An 18,199-nucleotide genomic window follows, 5' to 3' on the forward strand; every position below is an offset into this window, starting at 1 on the left:
CTTCAAAATTTTGGCAAATATTAACGATTTTGTTGTGCATAATTGATTTGTATAAAAAACTTTGTATTTTATATATTTTAAAATTCAAGATATAACTAATATGATATATATATATATATATATATATATATATATATATATATATATATATATATATATATATATATATATATATATATATATATTTGCAAATGAGCCTTGTGAAAGATTTCATTTTGTTTAATACCTCCGCACCAAGATCGACTAAATTCACTTCTTATTTTTTTCATTAATAAAATTTCATAATTGATTGTCACTGTTATATTGTATCAAGTAAAATAAAATTTCAAATTATTAATTTGTCCGTCTTATTAATATATAATTGTTTGAATTAAAACTTTATTTTTATACTTTTAACATCCACTTTGTAAAGGAGTTTTCCGTGGCAACTTGTCTTGCAACTATAAATTTATTTTAATTAAAATGACCCATCAGATAAATGAATAAAAATAATAGACAATCTTGCTAAAATATTTCATGTGGTTTTTTATTTTATGTGACTAAGGACCAAATCTTTATAAAATTGCAAAATTTGTCATTTATAATAAGGGTTTTTTTTTTTTTTTTTTTTTTTTTTTTGTCTCATCTCTAGTTAACTTTAACAATTTGGCTGCTAATATTTTAAAAAAGTTATAATTCTACGCCCAAAGATCATTTATACAATTTGTCTTTTTTTACCAAACTACAAGGACCATTTATACATCACTTCTTTTTTATTTATTGAATTATTATATCTTAAATATTATTATTTTTAATATATAACATGTATATACATTAATAATTAACTAAATATTACTTTATTGGATTATTATTTTCTTTTAGTTAATTTTTTGATTTTTTTAATAGAATAATTTTTATTGGATTATTATAGATTAAAATATGTTTATATATAAATAAATATTACATTATTGAATTATAAATTTCATCTAGTTAATTTTTTAATTGCACTCGGTCACTACCACAACTTATAATGTTTTTATCGATTTGTTATGCATTGTGTGAGAGATGGAGGATTTCGATGAATTATGAAGACGTTGTCACAGGTGGCTTTCGGCTACATTTGGAGGAAAATGTTGGTGGAGTTTCTGTCGGACCTTTAATGAAAGTGATTGATGATGTTCCCAGTGAATTTTGATGATGAAAGGTGATGCTTTTGTGTATTCTGATGATTTTAGGGTTGAACTAATAAAAATAGAAAGAAATAATATTATATATTATAAATAAAATTAATAACCGAATAAAATAATATTTATTATATAAAGAAAAAAATAAATTAAAAGTAATAATCCAAATAAAAAGAACTAACCTAAAAAAAATTAAAACAATAATTAAAAAAAATTACTAATCCAATAATGTAATATATATATATATATATATATATATATATATATATATATATATATATATATATATATATATATATATAAGTAAAATGTCAACAAGGAGCCCATTTGAACCATAGAACCAACGAACCATTATATCAATTGAAAAAATGTGAATTCAGATTCATAATGTGAATCTATAGAGATTCTCATTGTAAATTTGACGAGATAAAAAAAATTATATCGAATTTAATATCAATGAAAATAGAATAAAAAGTTATGAATTTCTATATTTTTTGTTTGTTTCGATAAAAAAAAATAAGCTTTAAAAGTTGGAAAAAAGTTCGGTTCTTTGGTTTTACAATTTAAAATGGTCCCACGTTGAACTCAACTCTTTCTCTCTCTCTCTCTCTCTCTCTCTCTCTCTCTATATATATATATATATATATATATATATATATATATATATATATATATATATATATATATATATATAACTACAAAAATGGTCTCTGTGGTTGTCAAACTTTAACATTTTGACTATATTTCCTTTGTTAAAATAACATATTTACACTATTTTTGCAACCAAACTATAAGAACCATTTTTGTATCTCTTCATTTTAGTTTTATTAAATTATTATAGATTAATTCTTTATTTAACCTTTTAATTGGATTAATTCCATTTTATTTTATTATTATAAATTAATAATTGTTATTATTAATATATTATTTATATTGATATATATTATTGTATTATTACTTTCATTCAATTAAATTTTTTTATTTCTTTTTTAATGGTTTAATTCTTTTTATTGGATTTTTATTTATTAATAAATATTTTTTAATAAATAATATTTGTATATTCTTAAAGATTATTTTATTGTATTATTAATTTTTTTTTAATTAATTCCTTTTTTAATTTCTTTTGTATTGGATTAATTTTTTATTAGATTATTATATATTAACAAAATGTTATTTTTAGTATAATATTTATATATTAATAAATGTTATTAAATTGGATTATTAATTTTTCTAATAAAATGATTTGATGTTACATCGTTTTTCTTTCCAACCATTTCACTTTTATTATAACTCAAAGTTTGATTTTTGATCGGGTTTATATTGGCCTCTTGAATTGGGTAAGTTCATTCTTGTTATTCGATTTGTAAAATCCCTAATTGTTTTATAAAATTGATGCTTAGTGACACACATCGAAGTGTTTCTGTAATGAGATTAAATTTGGTGTAAGCTAAAATTGAATGTTGTTATGCTTATGTGCTTGTGAGTAGTGTTAAACATTGGTGGGAACATTCATACAAAACTTAATGCGATCTTTAAATATATTTTGAGAGCTTGTTTAGAGTAGACTAATAAGGTTAGGTTTAATTCAAAGTGCTTGTTTTGATTAAACAATTTGGAGAATGGAAGATGCTAGAACTTGTTAGTATCTTCAAGTACCAACTTAGACTATAATTCAATTTAACATTGATTCATCCTTAGCTTGCATCAATCACGTGAAAAGAACATGCAACCAGATTGTTTTACTCTTATTTATAATATTTATTTTATAGTATGTCCCTAAGGGTATAATTGTCATTTTAAAAAAGTTAACTGCTAAGTTGTTAAAGTTAATATTTTTGGATAAAAAATGCACAAGGTATCCAAAATTAGACCAATGATGTACCACTAAACATTTTTGAACTAAAACCACATAATTTGAAAACCATAGGGACCATTTTTGCAATTTTGTCATATATATATATATATATATATATATATATATATATATATATATATATATATATATATATATATATATATATATATATATATACACACACACACACACATATATGTCTTCTCTCATTTAGTAAGAACCCTAAATCATTGCCATGCCAACGTCACTAATTCATGTTTTTTTGACGCAAGAACACCATGAACAATTGAAACAGCTTTTAAGAACCACTCACTTCAACCGTGTTTTCATGATAAATTGAGAAAAAAAAACTTAAAGTTATTCAAGGATTCGAAGAGTGGAAATGATGTTAATGTTGCTAAAATTGATTTTTGAAAATTGATAAAAACTTAGCTGGAGGTACGTAAGGTAAGGTGAAGGGTGGGGTTGAGGGTGTTTTTATTTTAATAAATTAAAAAATCAAGGGCAAAATAGTCTTTTTAGGTATGATCGGGACCAAACACGTAACAAAAACAAACAGTAGGGACCTTCCGAGTTAAAAAAAATAAGTTATGGACCAAACGTGCAAATTACTCTAAACCATAGGAACCATTCATGTAATTTACTCTAAAAATAAAGAAAGAACAAACAAAGTGTAGTTTGGATTTTTATGGGTAATGGAATCATTTGAAGTCGACCAAGAACCAACATCGATACAAAACAAACTATAGTGATTGTGCAAGTTAAAATATAAATGATGAAACAAAACACACAAATTATCCCAAATCATGTTGACTATTTATGTAATTTACCTAAAAAAATGTAACACCCCGGATTTCCAGGTATTATTTATTCTTGTATTTTTGGGTGAATTGTGAGGAGACTCGGCGAGTTGGAGTCCAAACTCGCCAAGTAGGATCGCGGTTTTGGACGCGGGTTCGCTTCTGGACTCGGCGAGTCCACGCTGTTTAATGAAACCCTAATTTCCAGAGTTTGAGACCTATTTAAAGGGGCTTATGGCCGTCATTTGCAGCCACCAACCCCTAGAGAGAAACCCTAAAGAGATTTGAGCATTTTGGGAGAGAGAGAAGAGGCCATTGTTGACCCTTGAAGCTTTGTTTGGCAAGGCAAAGGACATTCTAGCTAAGAGAAGACAAGGGAGGTGGACATCTTTCGATTTTGGAGCTCAGAGCATCATCTTGGAGGTATATTTGGCTTCCTTTTTCTGTTGTTATGTTGAACATGGGGGTTTAGGGTTTCTTGACCCCTTTGTTGGTTAGATTTGATGTCCATTTCGTCCCTATTTGTGATGAGGCTTGAGATGAGATCCATAGAGGTCCAGTAAAGCTTTATTCCTTAAGCTTTATGAGGGTTCATGAGAGTATTGACCTAGAGTTGTGAGATATGGGGATAAAACATCATTTATGAGCAAATAGTTGTTGTTTGAGCACCAAGGTTTGGACTTTACGTGATTATCATGCCTGGGGAGGCCAGATCTATGATTGTATGGAACAAATCTGACCTCAGAAGTGAGTTTGAGTTTATGCATGGCATGGACTCGCCGAGTCTGAAGAACAGACTCGGCGAGTAGCATGAAGTTTGCCCGTAACCACTCAGTGAGTGGTCTTGCCGAGTTGAGGGGTCGAGTCAGTGAGTCAGGAAGAGTCAAGGGGTGGGGCTGAGTCAAGCCTAAACTCGCCGAGTTGTTCTTGAGACTCGGCGAGTTGAGTCGTGGTGGTCCCGCGATTCATGCCAGGTGGAACTCGTCGAGTTAGGGAAGCACTCGACGTGTCAAGAGAGGATCCATGGGAGTCGGTGGACACGTATAGACTCGCCGAGTCGCCCTAGTGCACTCGCCGAGTTCGGTCAAAGTTGACCGTTGACCTTGTTGACCTTTAGGGTTGAGTTTAGTTGTATTTATGGGTGTATTACTTTGTGTGATTAGGCGGAGGCTAGATCACATTTATTCCGAGATAGATATTTACCGAGACACCCGAGGTGAGTCTTCTCACTATACTTTACCTAGTGTGGTAATAGAGTTCAGAGACAGAGTATTATAGAGTTATATGCCAGAGTGATTGCATGTTATTATGTGTTGTGATTTGTTGTGATATATGATATGCATGATTATAGAGTTACAGAGTTGGGACTTTCGGGTCCCTAGAGTTAGGGCCAGAGGGCCCACAGAGAGTTGGGGCGGGCTGGAGGGCCCCACTGAGACACATTGACCAGAGGGTCAACAGAGTTACAGCCTCGAGTGGCTACTATGTGATTAGAGTGATATTTTGGGGAAACTCACTAAGCTTATGCTTACAGTGTTCAGTGTTATGTGTTTCAGGTACCAGTGATGACCGCGGGAAGGCGCCGGCTTGATTCGTACACACATATGAGAATTGGATGTATTTTGATCTTGGGAGACATTTGTGATTTGAAAACTTGATGTTATGACATTTTGTGAACGAATTGTTTAATTAAAAATGTGTTTTTCAAAAAAGAAAAATTGTTTTAATTTTTACGGTGTTACTAAAAAGATTTAGACAACATTATAAAAATTATTTTTCCACATAAAAGACAATAATAATTTTATTTTATTTATGTTTAAGTTATTATTTAACTATTAAAATCTGCTATAACGTGTTGCAAAGATTTATGATTATTTTAACCACCATTAGATACATCTCATTGGGCTATTTTTTACTATTTTTGAAAGCATTGTAGGTTATGGATGAAATTTTTAACCGAAAACTGAACCAATCCGGAAGTGAATAGAACCGAATAGTGGTATTCAATATGATTTTCGATTCTTGGTTTATGGATTATTCAGTTCTTGGTTTTTTCGGTTTTGAATACCTTCTTAAATAGTACATTTCTTAGTAGTTAAGTGACTAAATGATCACAAAATCAAAAGTTTGATGACCTTTTAAAACTTAAAAATAATTAGGTGACCAAATGAGTATAAAACCAAAAGTTAAGTGACAAAAAATGACCTAAACTCTAATAAAAAAAGAAAAAATTAAGGGTAGATTGGTCATTTTACATATATTAAACAAATGCTTGTTAGCTAAAAGTGACCAATAGTGTAATTTTTTTAAACCATAATTACACAAACTATCAATTTTTTAAAGGTTTGAACAAATTTGCCATTTTTACCGAACCACAGGAACCATTTCTATAATTCACTATTTCTATAATTCACTCGTATTAATATGGAATACATGCACATATACATAATGCCAAGAGACATGTCACGAATGCTAAAATAAAGTCAAGGATTTGGAGAAAAACCAGAAGACCATTCGTTCCCTTTTGAATATGGAAACATTGAACCCTACAAATCATCCGTCTTCCATTTCACACCTATTTATTTAAATTTCTCAAAAACCCTCATCATTATCAAATCCCTTCAATTCACAAAAGCATGGACATAATCAACAGTGCCCAAGAAGTCGGTAATGATGCTTTCTATGCTGAACTTGAGAGAAGAATATTGACATTGATTGATGATCACGACCACACAGAATTTTTGAGCGACACACAGAAATATTCAAGCTGTTCATCAACTACAAAACGGAGATATGACACAGTCAAACAAACCGGTAATTATTTTTATTGGAATGACGACAATGGTGGTGATTCAGTACCAGCTTCGATTTTGAACTTATGGAGAAGCAACAACAAAGGAACTGGGGTTTTTATTCCTCGTATAGTCAGTTCTAGAAGTAAAAATAAACCAAGTAAGTTATTTTAATTAATTGTCTTTTTTTTTTTATTGTTTAAAGGTTTAGTTTTAGTATTTAAGCATGCATTGTTTTTCCTGATATTTCTTCAAATGGTGAATCTGCAGGAAGAAAAGGCAATAACAAGGGAATAGTTTACAAGGACGTTGGAAGTTGAAGCTGAGAACTTTTTTTTTTATTTGATTATTGATAAATATTCATTCTTGATTTTATGTTGGGACAACATAACATTTGATTACTATGTAGAAATATAATGAAAGCAAGTGACAAATATTTTTTTTTTTGGTGTTTCGTTACTATGTTATATTCTATTTAAATTTGGAGCCATTAGTTAACCCATATTATTAAGAAAAATCCATTCAATGAATCCAATTGCTCTCAACTGGAAATGATCGGGAGCAGAAGAGCAATGGTGGAGGCGTAGAGCTATATGGGAAACGGTGTTATAGCATCTCAAAAATAATAACAAAATTTGTTTTTTTTTATGTATTCTTTTTTTGATTTTGAACAGTTAATAAAATATTGTATCTTCAGCTTCGTTAGTTGTACCATACATGCATGTTCATATTCTTGGCTCTGTGCCTCTGTCATTCGATGAGATGATTTTTATTTATTTTGAGAAATGAAATTGCCTTCCTACTTTACATTACATACATGCCTATAAATATTTCTATCAAATAAAATTATGAAAAGTGTCATCATTTCAGATTTTTTTAAGTAATTCATTAAGACCGTATTAGGAATATATCAAATAAAATTAAATTGAATGGTGATTTGTCATAATTTTAATGGATACAAATAATTGTAGGCATAAAAGATAAAAAATAACTTAATTTCTCATTTATTTTTCAGTTTGGTTATGAATGTTGCAAATTGAAGGATGGAAAAGAAGTGATCATAGATTTTACAACCAAACTTTCAAATTTGGAAGTGAAAACCTTATCGGTGGAAGATACACATCTAAAATCGATGTTTGATAGCCTCGGTATCCACTATATGTTGTTGTTTTGCCGGCAATAGTAAAAAAATCGAGGGTATTTTTAAAATTTAGACATGAAAATGGACATTTCCGGGTATAGACATACATTTAGTGGAGGTAGCTCCGCGGAATCTACTGTAGCTCCGCAGAATGACAAAATCGTAAATAAAGTAGTGTATTAAAAAAAAAAACCTCAAGATCCATTCCGCAGAGCTACAGTGGATTCCGCGGAGGTAGCTCCGAGGAATGGATCTTCAGTTTAAAAAAAAAAAAATCTCCTCCAATGATTCTTTTATGTAATGATCTCTAATTAAAAGACCAATTCTTTCCCTTCACATTCATTCCAAACATTATGAAGAAAAATTCATGCTATCATAATCTTTTTTTTTTGTAAATAATTAGTTGGGAAAATAAATATAAATCCCGAAGAATCGATTTGAAAACAAAAAAAAAAAACCAGAAGATCCATTCGTCGGAGCTACCTCCATGGAGCTCCGCGGAATCCACTGTAGCTCTGCGGAATTGATCTTGAGTTTTTTTAATACACTGATTTATTTACGATTTTGCTATTCCGCGGAGTTATAGTAGATTCCACGGAGCTATCTCCGCGGAATGCATGTCCAAGGGCGGAGCCACCTTAGAACCAGGGTAGGCCCAGGTCCACCCTCAAATTTTCAATTTTTTTTTTCATATAGATATATAAACCTATTTGAATGTAAGTTATTCAATAAACTCATGTAGCTCAGTGCAAGGCACTATATCTCTATTCAATAGTTTAAGAGTTCGATCCTAATGCCCTTCAATTCTTATGTTTTTTTTTTTTGTAATTCATTTCTAAAGCTAAAGTTTGCCCTTCGATTCTTATGTTTTTTTTTGTAATTCATTTCTAAAGCTAAAGTTTGGCCCCTTATATTTGGAAGTTAAATTCTTTTCATAAGTAAGTTTTCCAAATTTACATATTTCATACATCAAATTTTATAAATTTTCATAATTCCATTTTTAGCTAATTTAAATTAGTTTTTAGTTTTTCTTTTTTAGATTTATTTATATATATATATATATATATATATATATATATATATAAAATTGTATTTAAGAGGCCATTTTTTTGTATCTCTCTCTCTTTCTCTCTCTCTCTCTCGCTCTCTCTCTCTCTCTCTATATATATATATATATATATATATATATATATATATATATATATATATATATATATATATATTTCAATTATTTTATAAGGAACACCCTAAAAATTTTTTTGGCTCCAGCATGTCTATATCCGGAACTGTCCATTTTCATGTCTAAAATTTGAAAATACATCTCATTTTTTTTTTACTATTACTGGTATTTTCCCTATTTGGAAGTAAATTTTTGGGGTGGTGAAGTTGGTGAAAAATGGTTTGGCGAGTTGGAAAAAGGCATTGCCAATAAAAGAAGACCATGGGCTCGCGATTGGAACTTTATTTGCTATTAATAGAGCTTTTCCTTTTAAATTTTAAATGAGAATGACGCTAATTAGCTAGTGTTTTTTTCCTCATATAAACAGAAAAGACAAAACTGTAAAATTGGTCCTTGTGGTTTGCTAAAAACTTTGGATGGGGTCCAAAAAGTTTTTGACTTGTATGGAAGGTCCAAAAGCAAGATTTTTCTAGGTTTTTAGTCCCTGATGCACTTAAAAAGACGATTTTACCCTTTTCATTTCTTTTTTCTATTTTCTTTGGTATTTAAATAATTAAAAATAAAAAATAAAAACTAAAATCTCACCCAACCCCCTTTCTCTCTCTCTCTCTCTCTACCCACCGTCTTCCCCACCCTTGTTCCTTTCTCATTTAATGGGAAAACCTTTCAGCCCTTCTCTCTTTCTTTTCTCCATTACATACTACCCTAAATTAGTCATCGAAGGTTTCTTTCCGGTGATAATCTCCAATATCGAAATCCCCAAACTGTAACACATTCTTTCCGACCACAGACGTTTCAAAGCTAGAAAGACGAGGTAAGAAGTCGCTTTGAATCAGAAAGTTAGATGATTTTATCACCGCACTGAGAAGACCATGACTGTGAATCGATGATACTGCTTTCGTTGCTCCGAGTGCTATTTCCTATCCGATTTCCCAATTTAACAGCATAAATTGAACACCTTCGCTTCTTGCGAAATTGAAATCGGTTAAAGGTAAAAATTAAAAACCCTAGTTTTCAATTATGGGATTGCTTACCATGTAGGAACTCTTCCAAGCTGCCTAAACATTAGTAGTCATGAATAACAAACGCTTAGCCGTCGTACCAAAAACCAAATCAGAGCGGCAACAACCACCGTTTGCCACGAAGGCCGCCGAAAAAATTAATCCAGTGCTCGAATTTGCTGCCATGGGTGATGTTTTTACAGATCTTTCTGATTGTGATAATGGAGCCAGAGTAGGACGATAACTTAGTAAAGTGTGCCTAAGGATCCACCACCGAGTCTATTCTTGGTGAGTTGAATGAGATCACAGGGGTTGAATGTTGTGATGGTTTCATGATCTCCGAAGATGATTCTGGTGGGAAGCTTGATTTTGACTTGTAAGGAGATTGGGGTTTGGTTTGTGAATTGGGTGGTAGTGGGTTTGGTGAGTTTGGTTGAGATGATCCTGTCTGGAAGAAGATGGAGAGAGAGAGAGAGAGAGAGAGAGAGAATGAGTGAGAGGGGTGGACCCGTCCTATTATTTTTCTTTTTCTTTTTTTGCTTTTTTTTTAATTATAAAACAATTAAAACAAATAAAGAAGATGTAAAAAATAAATAATATGGGTAAAATTGTCTTTTCAAATTTTAAAGGACCAAAACCAAAGAAAATATATGGAATGATTGGCTTTTTTAAGTTTCCACACTAAAATTTATATTTTCTTATCTAAATAAAATGATATGAAATGCAATTTTTATTTTTTTTATTTTTTTATAAAATGGATTAAAAGTAATTATAAAAATTACTTTATTAATTCGTGTGTATGTGTGTGTGTGTATATATATATATATATATATATATATATATATATATATATATATATATATATGGCTATGATATAATGTGGATGTATATCTTTTGTACGGAAGTGTGTAAACAGTGTTATTCTATGAGATGACTAAGAGAATAAGTTGTTTCATAATGTGAATATCTTCAACCTCACACAACTATCATTATTATCATGCATTCTCACTAATTCTTATTCATTTTTGTTCTTACACATTGTTTTTCACTCATTTTCATTATTATAGAATATGATTATGAATAACACATTGTGATAACATTCTGACAAAATGAAAATCATTAAAAAAAGTTTATAATACCCTTATAACGATTTAGTTAGTGAGAATGCATGATAATGACAATAATTATGTTAGGGTGAACGTATTCATATTACAAAACAACATATTGTCTTAGTTATTCTCACAGAAAAGCACTATAATAGTCTTGTCCGCACGTCTGCACAATAAATGTTCATCCACATTTGAATATATATATATATATATATATATATATATATATATATATATATATATATATATATGCAAAGATTGAACTAAATTAAACCATAGATTGAATATATGGAAGATAAGGTTAAAATTGTAAATTAGCCAAACTAAAGTCATTTTGTCATAACGTGAACTTGGGACTAAAATGATAAGAATTTTAAAAGTGGGGTTTAATATAAGACATAACATGTTAACAAAACATCTAGGCACACTAATTTTGTGGTTGAGAGAATATGAAAGGGAAGGACTATAGTTGCCAAAACTCTCAAACTTGTGAGTTAGCTACATACTCTCCCTAGTTAGCTAAGATTGATCGAAAGAAGAGGAATGAGGAACTCGCATGGTGATTTAAAGAAAAGAAGTGTTTGGGTGTGAAATTTGAAGGAAAAATTGAAGAGTATGCCCTAATTCTTCCATTAGAGATCCTTGAAGGTATAAGCTTACTCATTACCTCCATCTCTTTCATGTTAGGGTTTAAAGTGAAACATGATTTTTAGATTCATCATTAAAGTTCTAGAGTAATGGAGCATTGAATCACACTTAGATGATTTACAAGCTTTAGGCTTTCAAACCCTGACTATTAGGAGATATCGAAATCACTATGATTACTAGATCAATTGGTTGATTCATAAGATCAAAATGCATTATAGATTATTATGATATTTTCATTTAATACATGAATGATTTAATTTCCATTTCCAATCATGAATGGCATGTTTTGAACCCTAATCTTATCAATAAGTTATATATAGGCTTGTAAAAACTTGTAAAAACACACAATGATAACAAAATCAACAATTCATTTATTTCACTGAAGTAGATGGTTTTCAAGTATATACAAATCCAACCTTTCTACAATAACGCTCATGTAACACCCAGCATCAGGTATTTCCATTATTGACTCAGGTATTTAATTATTGCAAAAATGGTCCTTACCCCGAACGTACATGGGAAGTACGTTGGGTGTAAGTTATTAAAGAGTAACATGGGTGCCTTTGACTATGCATGTCGTACATAAGTAGTACGCAGGGCATACTCGACTGAAGTGCAAACCCTAAATTTTGTGTTTTGAGCCCTATTTAAACACCTTAACCTCCAAAAATCCTTTCCATTATCAGTCTCCATCTCTCCAAATGACTCCCTTGAAACCTTAACCCCATATTTGTGCCATGTGAGCTAAAAGTGTGTTTTTGGGTGATTTTGAAGGAAGAAGTTGATAGTGTTACATGGAAAGCTTCAAGCATTGTAGATCTGGGATTTGCACCTCTCAAGCATTCTCTAGGAGGTATTCAGTTCTGAACTTGGTGAATGATTTGTTAGATCTTGCTAGTTCGTAGTGTTATGTCCTTTTGTCCCATCTTCTTGGTCTAGTTGAGTATGAGCTACTCCAGACCACATGAGTAGCATTTTCTAACGTTTGTGTGTGTTTAGAATCATAAAAATGCAATCTTGATTCTTTCATTTCACCCATGCAAGAGAAATGAAGCTTAGGTTTGTGTAATAACTCAGGGTTTTGGTTTTGGGCACCTTCTAGCCATGCAAAGTCATAAAGTTGGAAACTTTATGATTTTGGATGATATTTAGGATTAGATCTAAGTTCTAGACGTAAGATATTAAAGGAATAAGTACTTAATGAAGAAAGTTGGACCTATCCAAGTACGCAGGGCATACCAAGGGGGTGTGTAGTCCATACAAAGTTGCAGTCCCGTAATCTGGGAAGGAACTCTCTACACCATGCATAGAGATGAAGTATGCAGTATGTACTTAGCTTTATTTGGGATTTTGACTTCTGGATTTTGACCATTGACTTTGACCAAGTTTGACCTTAGGTCAGTTTGGGAAATTTGAATAGTAGTTTGAGAATTAGGTCCCTGTTTATTGTATAGGTGACCTATAGAGACAATATTTAGAGCAGTGATTAGTTTATCTATCCTTCAGATTGTGAGGTGAGTTTTCCTCACTGTACTTATGGGTCGAAGGCACCAATGCCAACCCACTAGGTTGTGTATCCTACTGTATAGGATGATGTTATGCTGGTTATATGATAGAATGGAATATCAGTATGATTACATGTATTTGTTGGATATGTGTTTATTTTTATTTGTTGCATATGTCGACATATTATGGTTGGGTTGAGGCAGTCTAGTTTTGTGTTGAAGTCCAAGATACTCGGGGCAGTCCGGATAGGATGTAGGCCCTATGAGGCGGTCCAGTCAGGAAGAAGGCCCAGAGCGCGGTCCATATAGGTTGTAGGCCTTACGAGGCAGTCTAGTTAGGCTGAAGGCTCATATATTCTTGTTGTTATCTGTTTGGTTGTGTGTGGTACCTTAGGAGAACTCATTAAGCTTTGGCTTACAGTTTAATTTTATGGTTTCAGGTACTTCAGAGGACAGGGACAAGGCGAAGGCTTGATCATGCATATAATCTTGTATTTTTTATGTGATTTATGATTTTGGGATACTCTGATTCGTGATTGTGACTTTTGGATACTTGTTTTTTCAAACTTATGGATTTTGGAATGGTTTTAAAACTAAAATTTTTGCCTTTGTTTTGGGATATTACAAATTGGTATCATAGCCCTAGCTTGAGTGAATTAGATAAGCATTCGTGCAAATATAGACTCAAACTAAGGATCTGCAAAGGTTTTCACAATTATTTTAAAAGGTAACTAAAGAAGGATGCGATCTATACGATCAAACGGAGCAAGAAGTAATCCCCAAGTTACCCACACTGTTATTTGTTTGTGATGATTATGATAGAACTGCATATTAGTTTGTAGGCTAGGGTCTTTAGGAATTTCATGATAGAATTGTATGATCTATGATGCCTGATAGCATATGAGAATATCTTATTATACTATATGGAACTGAAATTATTATTGAGGTTGCTAAGTGTATATAGTTATATATAACTAAAATTTTATAGCCTAAGAATGATTAATTTAGTCTTATTTCATGTTCCTTGTTTGGTTGTGGGCTTAGGGTAGAATCTTGTATTCGATTGTTTGTCGAATCTAGTGTTATGTATGATTAGCATAAATGAGCAGTTTCAGGGTTAGTGGAAGTTTCATAAGTGAGTATGGATTATATCAGGCCAGTGTGAGGACGAATTAGCCACTCCTGATAGAGTATGTATAGGATGTATTTGTATGACTAGTTGATGAGTCTATTGGGTTGGTGGTCATGAAGATCCTCTTAGACAAATACAGGTAGGTGTGGAAAGTAGTATGGGCTTGTACTACTGGAAGCATAAGACCCGTACCTATATCAAGGAAGTTACGAACCCTGTGGATGTAAAAATTTAATATGATATTATAGTATGAATTTTGGTTTTCTAGTGTATTCCGGTTTGTTTTTTCAGTATGCTGATCACTTGGGGTTCTGGATCAGAAGCGGGCAACCCGGTAAGGACAGGATTCATTGATGATGAGATTCAGATTTGATTTCCACTGACGTGACTGTAGATGTTCGGGTACTAACCCAGAGATTTTTAGGTCTATTAAGACCATGATGATTGAACTTTTCGATGAGCAATACACCACTACGACCAAGGTTGTTGTTGCAGTTACCACAACTGTTACTGCTGCGAGGATTCAAGGGAGAAGGCCATTTCAGTATCGGAACTTCAACAATATGAAGACCTCGGAGTTTGATGGGGTCAATAGCTTGATTGTGGCCATGGGGTGGATTTCTAACGTGGATGACTGCTTCTTTACTTGTTCCTGTCTGGAGGATTGGAAGGTCAGGTGCACCCTGAACCTTCTTCATCTGGGCACGAAGGACTGGTGGAACATGGTGACCAGTTCTTATACTACCGAGCAAATGATTGTTGTTACTTGGGGGTACTTCTCGAAGATGTTTCTCACTGAGTATCTTCACCTGGTGGAGAGGGAGAGGTTGGCTCGGGAGTATCTGTCGTTGAGGCAGACGATAGAGCTGGTGACGGAGATCACCAAGATGTTTACTGAGAGAGCTCTTTTCTGCTCTGAGTATTCTACTTTGGAGCAGGCCCAGATGTCACGATATTTGAGCATGCTCAAGACTGGGATTTAGGAGTTTGTGTCTACCCATTGATACCGTACCCTCTCCGAGCTTCAAGATGTTGCACGGAGGCGAGAGGTTGCGATTGAGACCCAAACGAGGGAATAGAGGCATGCTCCGGTTCAGTCACAGCTAGCAATAAAGTGGTTCAAGCCTGCTGATTCACAATCTGGAGGTCAGAGGGGTCGCATTTGTGGTAAGTGCGGGAAGACACATGCGGGAGCATGTTGATCAGCTACTAGGTGCCACAAATTTGGAAAGGAAGGGAATTTCGCGAGGAAATATCATTAGTAGGATCCTTCTGTGGGTACCAGGATTTGTTATAATTATGATCAGGTGGGCCATGTGAAGACCTAGTGTCCTTTGCTTGCTGCTCGGCCCGTACAGACACCAGCCGTGGCTACTTTGAGGATTATAGATGGGCGACAGGGGAGAGCTGAGGACCCGAAGGCAAGGAATCATGCTTTTCAGCTCACTGCAAGGGAGGACAGGGTGGCGCCTGATTTCATTACTGGTATGTTTTCATTTATTATTATGTCAAGATATTTTATTATATGCTTATGATTGTGTTTCTGCTAGGTACCTTCTTAGTGAATTCCTTACCTACTCTTATGCTTTTTGACTTAGGTGCGAGTTGGTCTTGTGTGTCTCAGTCCCTCAATAGGATTTTCAATAAGCATCTCCGAGTTAGAGTGTCTGTTGTGAGTTTCCATTGCCAACGAGGTTGGGGCTTCTGCTTCGAGCATTTTTTCGAGATTGTATCTTAGAGATATTTAGCGTGACTTACACGGTCAATTTGATTCCCATCCCCATGAGGGATCTATGCATGATAGTAGGGATGGATTGGTTGAGCATATTTGGTGTCATGATTGACTGTGAGGGACAACGGGTGGTAGTTCGAACCCCAAGTGGGTGAGAAATGATTATTTATGTCGAGGGTACCAGGGTTGGTTTGGCTTTTTCTTTAGCCGCCAGGGCTCAACAGTATCTTTATCATTGATGTTTGGGTTATCTTGCTTACGTGATTGACACTCAGGTCGAAGGGGGAGTTTAAGTTTTGGATGTGGCTGTAGTCATAGATTTTCCAGATGTATTCCCGGAGGATTTACCCAGTGTGCCTCCTCCAAGGTAGGTTGAATTTAGGATTGATTTAGATCTTGGCATAGCCCTGATTGCTAATGCGTCATACCAATTACCACCGCATGAGATGCAAGAGTTGTGCTTTCAGCTCCAGGAGTTGGTGGGCAAACAGTTTATCCGAATGAGCAGTTCTCCATGGTTAGCACCAATTTTGTTCGTGAAGAAGATGGATGGTTCACACCGGATGTGAATTGATTACCGGGAGTTGAAAAACTTGATGGTGAAGAACCGTTACCCACTTCCATGGATTGATGATCTCTTCGATCAGCTAAAATAACAATTTTATTTATTTTTATATACCAAATATTATGTTTAATTGTCGAAGGAACAATCTGATTGTTGATTGCCTTGTTGAGTTTGTTGCGAGGACGGCCGTTGTGGAGGATACCATGGGTATGATCAACCTTGTTGGTTTGGATAAGCGCATGGGCGACATCATTGTCTACCAAGGAGCAGTTTTGTAAGGATTCTCATGACCAGTTGGGTGAGGAACAGGTTGCTTATTGAGAGAATGAGATGGAGGTGGCCCATTTTAATTTAAACGATCGCATCGATAAGAACCATGCGGAGGCTGATGGGATTTTCGGTTCGGTCGACCTCCACGAGTTTGTCTTGGTGGTGGTCGCGATGATGATGAATCAGATGCAACGTTGGCTTCAGTCACCGTGAGACCAATAGTGCTGGTTGTGTTGTTGTTACGAAAAGTTTGACGATTTTGTTCCAGTTGGAGCATGCTTCAAGTTGTATCCTAGTCAGGTAGCGTCCGATTGATGTAGGCGGCGGCGATATCATACTCCGGTGGAAGACCTCTGATGAGTTGGAGGACTAGACAATTTTCAAAGAACGGATTTTCAACATATGATAGCTGATTTGCAAGGTCTTTCAACTTATGGCAATTGCTTTTGACTGAGTTCGTGGATTTGAGGGTGAGGTTTGTAAATTCTTGTTCAAGGGCTGCTACATGAGACCCCTTGTTATTTAGAAAGATTTGCTTGGCTTTTTCCCATGCTTGATGAGCAATGACGTCGTTCTCTAGGACTCGAGTGAGTCGGTCATCAGATAGGGATGCGTAGATCCACTGAAGGACAATAACATCAATTTCACTCCGTTGTGCATAGTTGAGAGCGGTCTTGGCTGGCGGCACAGTACCGTCGATATGTGACAAGACCTTGTATCCGCGAGCATGGAGTTTAAACAATTTTACCCATGAGGAGTAAGTCACTTTGATTCCATCCAAGACTCGAACCTTGTTTTGGATGTTTGTCACAATATACACCGGATGAAGGGAGTCCTTGCAAGGGTTTGGGTTGTCTCCAAGCATTGGCGGCGGTGATGGCAGTCGTGACTGTCAAGGGAGGAATTAGGGTTTTGGGAGCTCTAATACCATAAAGGAATCAAAATGACTCGATGACTTTCATTAAACATAATAAACAAATATATAGATACATTGAGGCTAACTTTCTAAAATACAAAAATATACAACAATAATACAATATCTTCTAATATTTAAACCTTTAAAAATAATACAATATCTTTTAATATTTAAGCCTTTTAACCGTTGTCTACGATTGTACCCAATTAGAGTCACATATGACTTCTTTTTGAACTTGTACGATTACTTCTCATTGAATTTAAATGTGAATGATAAGGATACCCGAAGTTAATGTTTATTGAATTGTTTATAGCTATTTAATGTATACGCCTGCAAAATAAAGACATATTAATCAAACACTAAATTCCAAATCACCAAATCAATGAAAAA

General features: G+C 33.6%; 1 protein-coding gene across 1 annotated transcript; it reads right to left on the minus strand.

Moving 5' to 3' along the window:
• Window positions 1-17,185: 17,185 nt before the first annotated feature.
• LOC111894404 (uncharacterized) lies at window positions 17,186-17,758 on the minus strand. Its single transcript, XM_023890476.1, has one exon. It carries the CDS (start codon window positions 17,756-17,758, stop codon window positions 17,186-17,188), a length of 573 nt encoding a protein of 190 aa, XP_023746244.1.
• Window positions 17,759-18,199: the final 441 nt, after the last annotated feature.

Source organism: Lactuca sativa, chromosome 4, assembly GCF_002870075.4.
Source record: "Lactuca sativa cultivar Salinas chromosome 4, Lsat_Salinas_v11, whole genome shotgun sequence".
Lineage (NCBI taxonomy): Eukaryota > Viridiplantae > Streptophyta > Magnoliopsida > Asterales > Asteraceae > Lactuca > Lactuca sativa.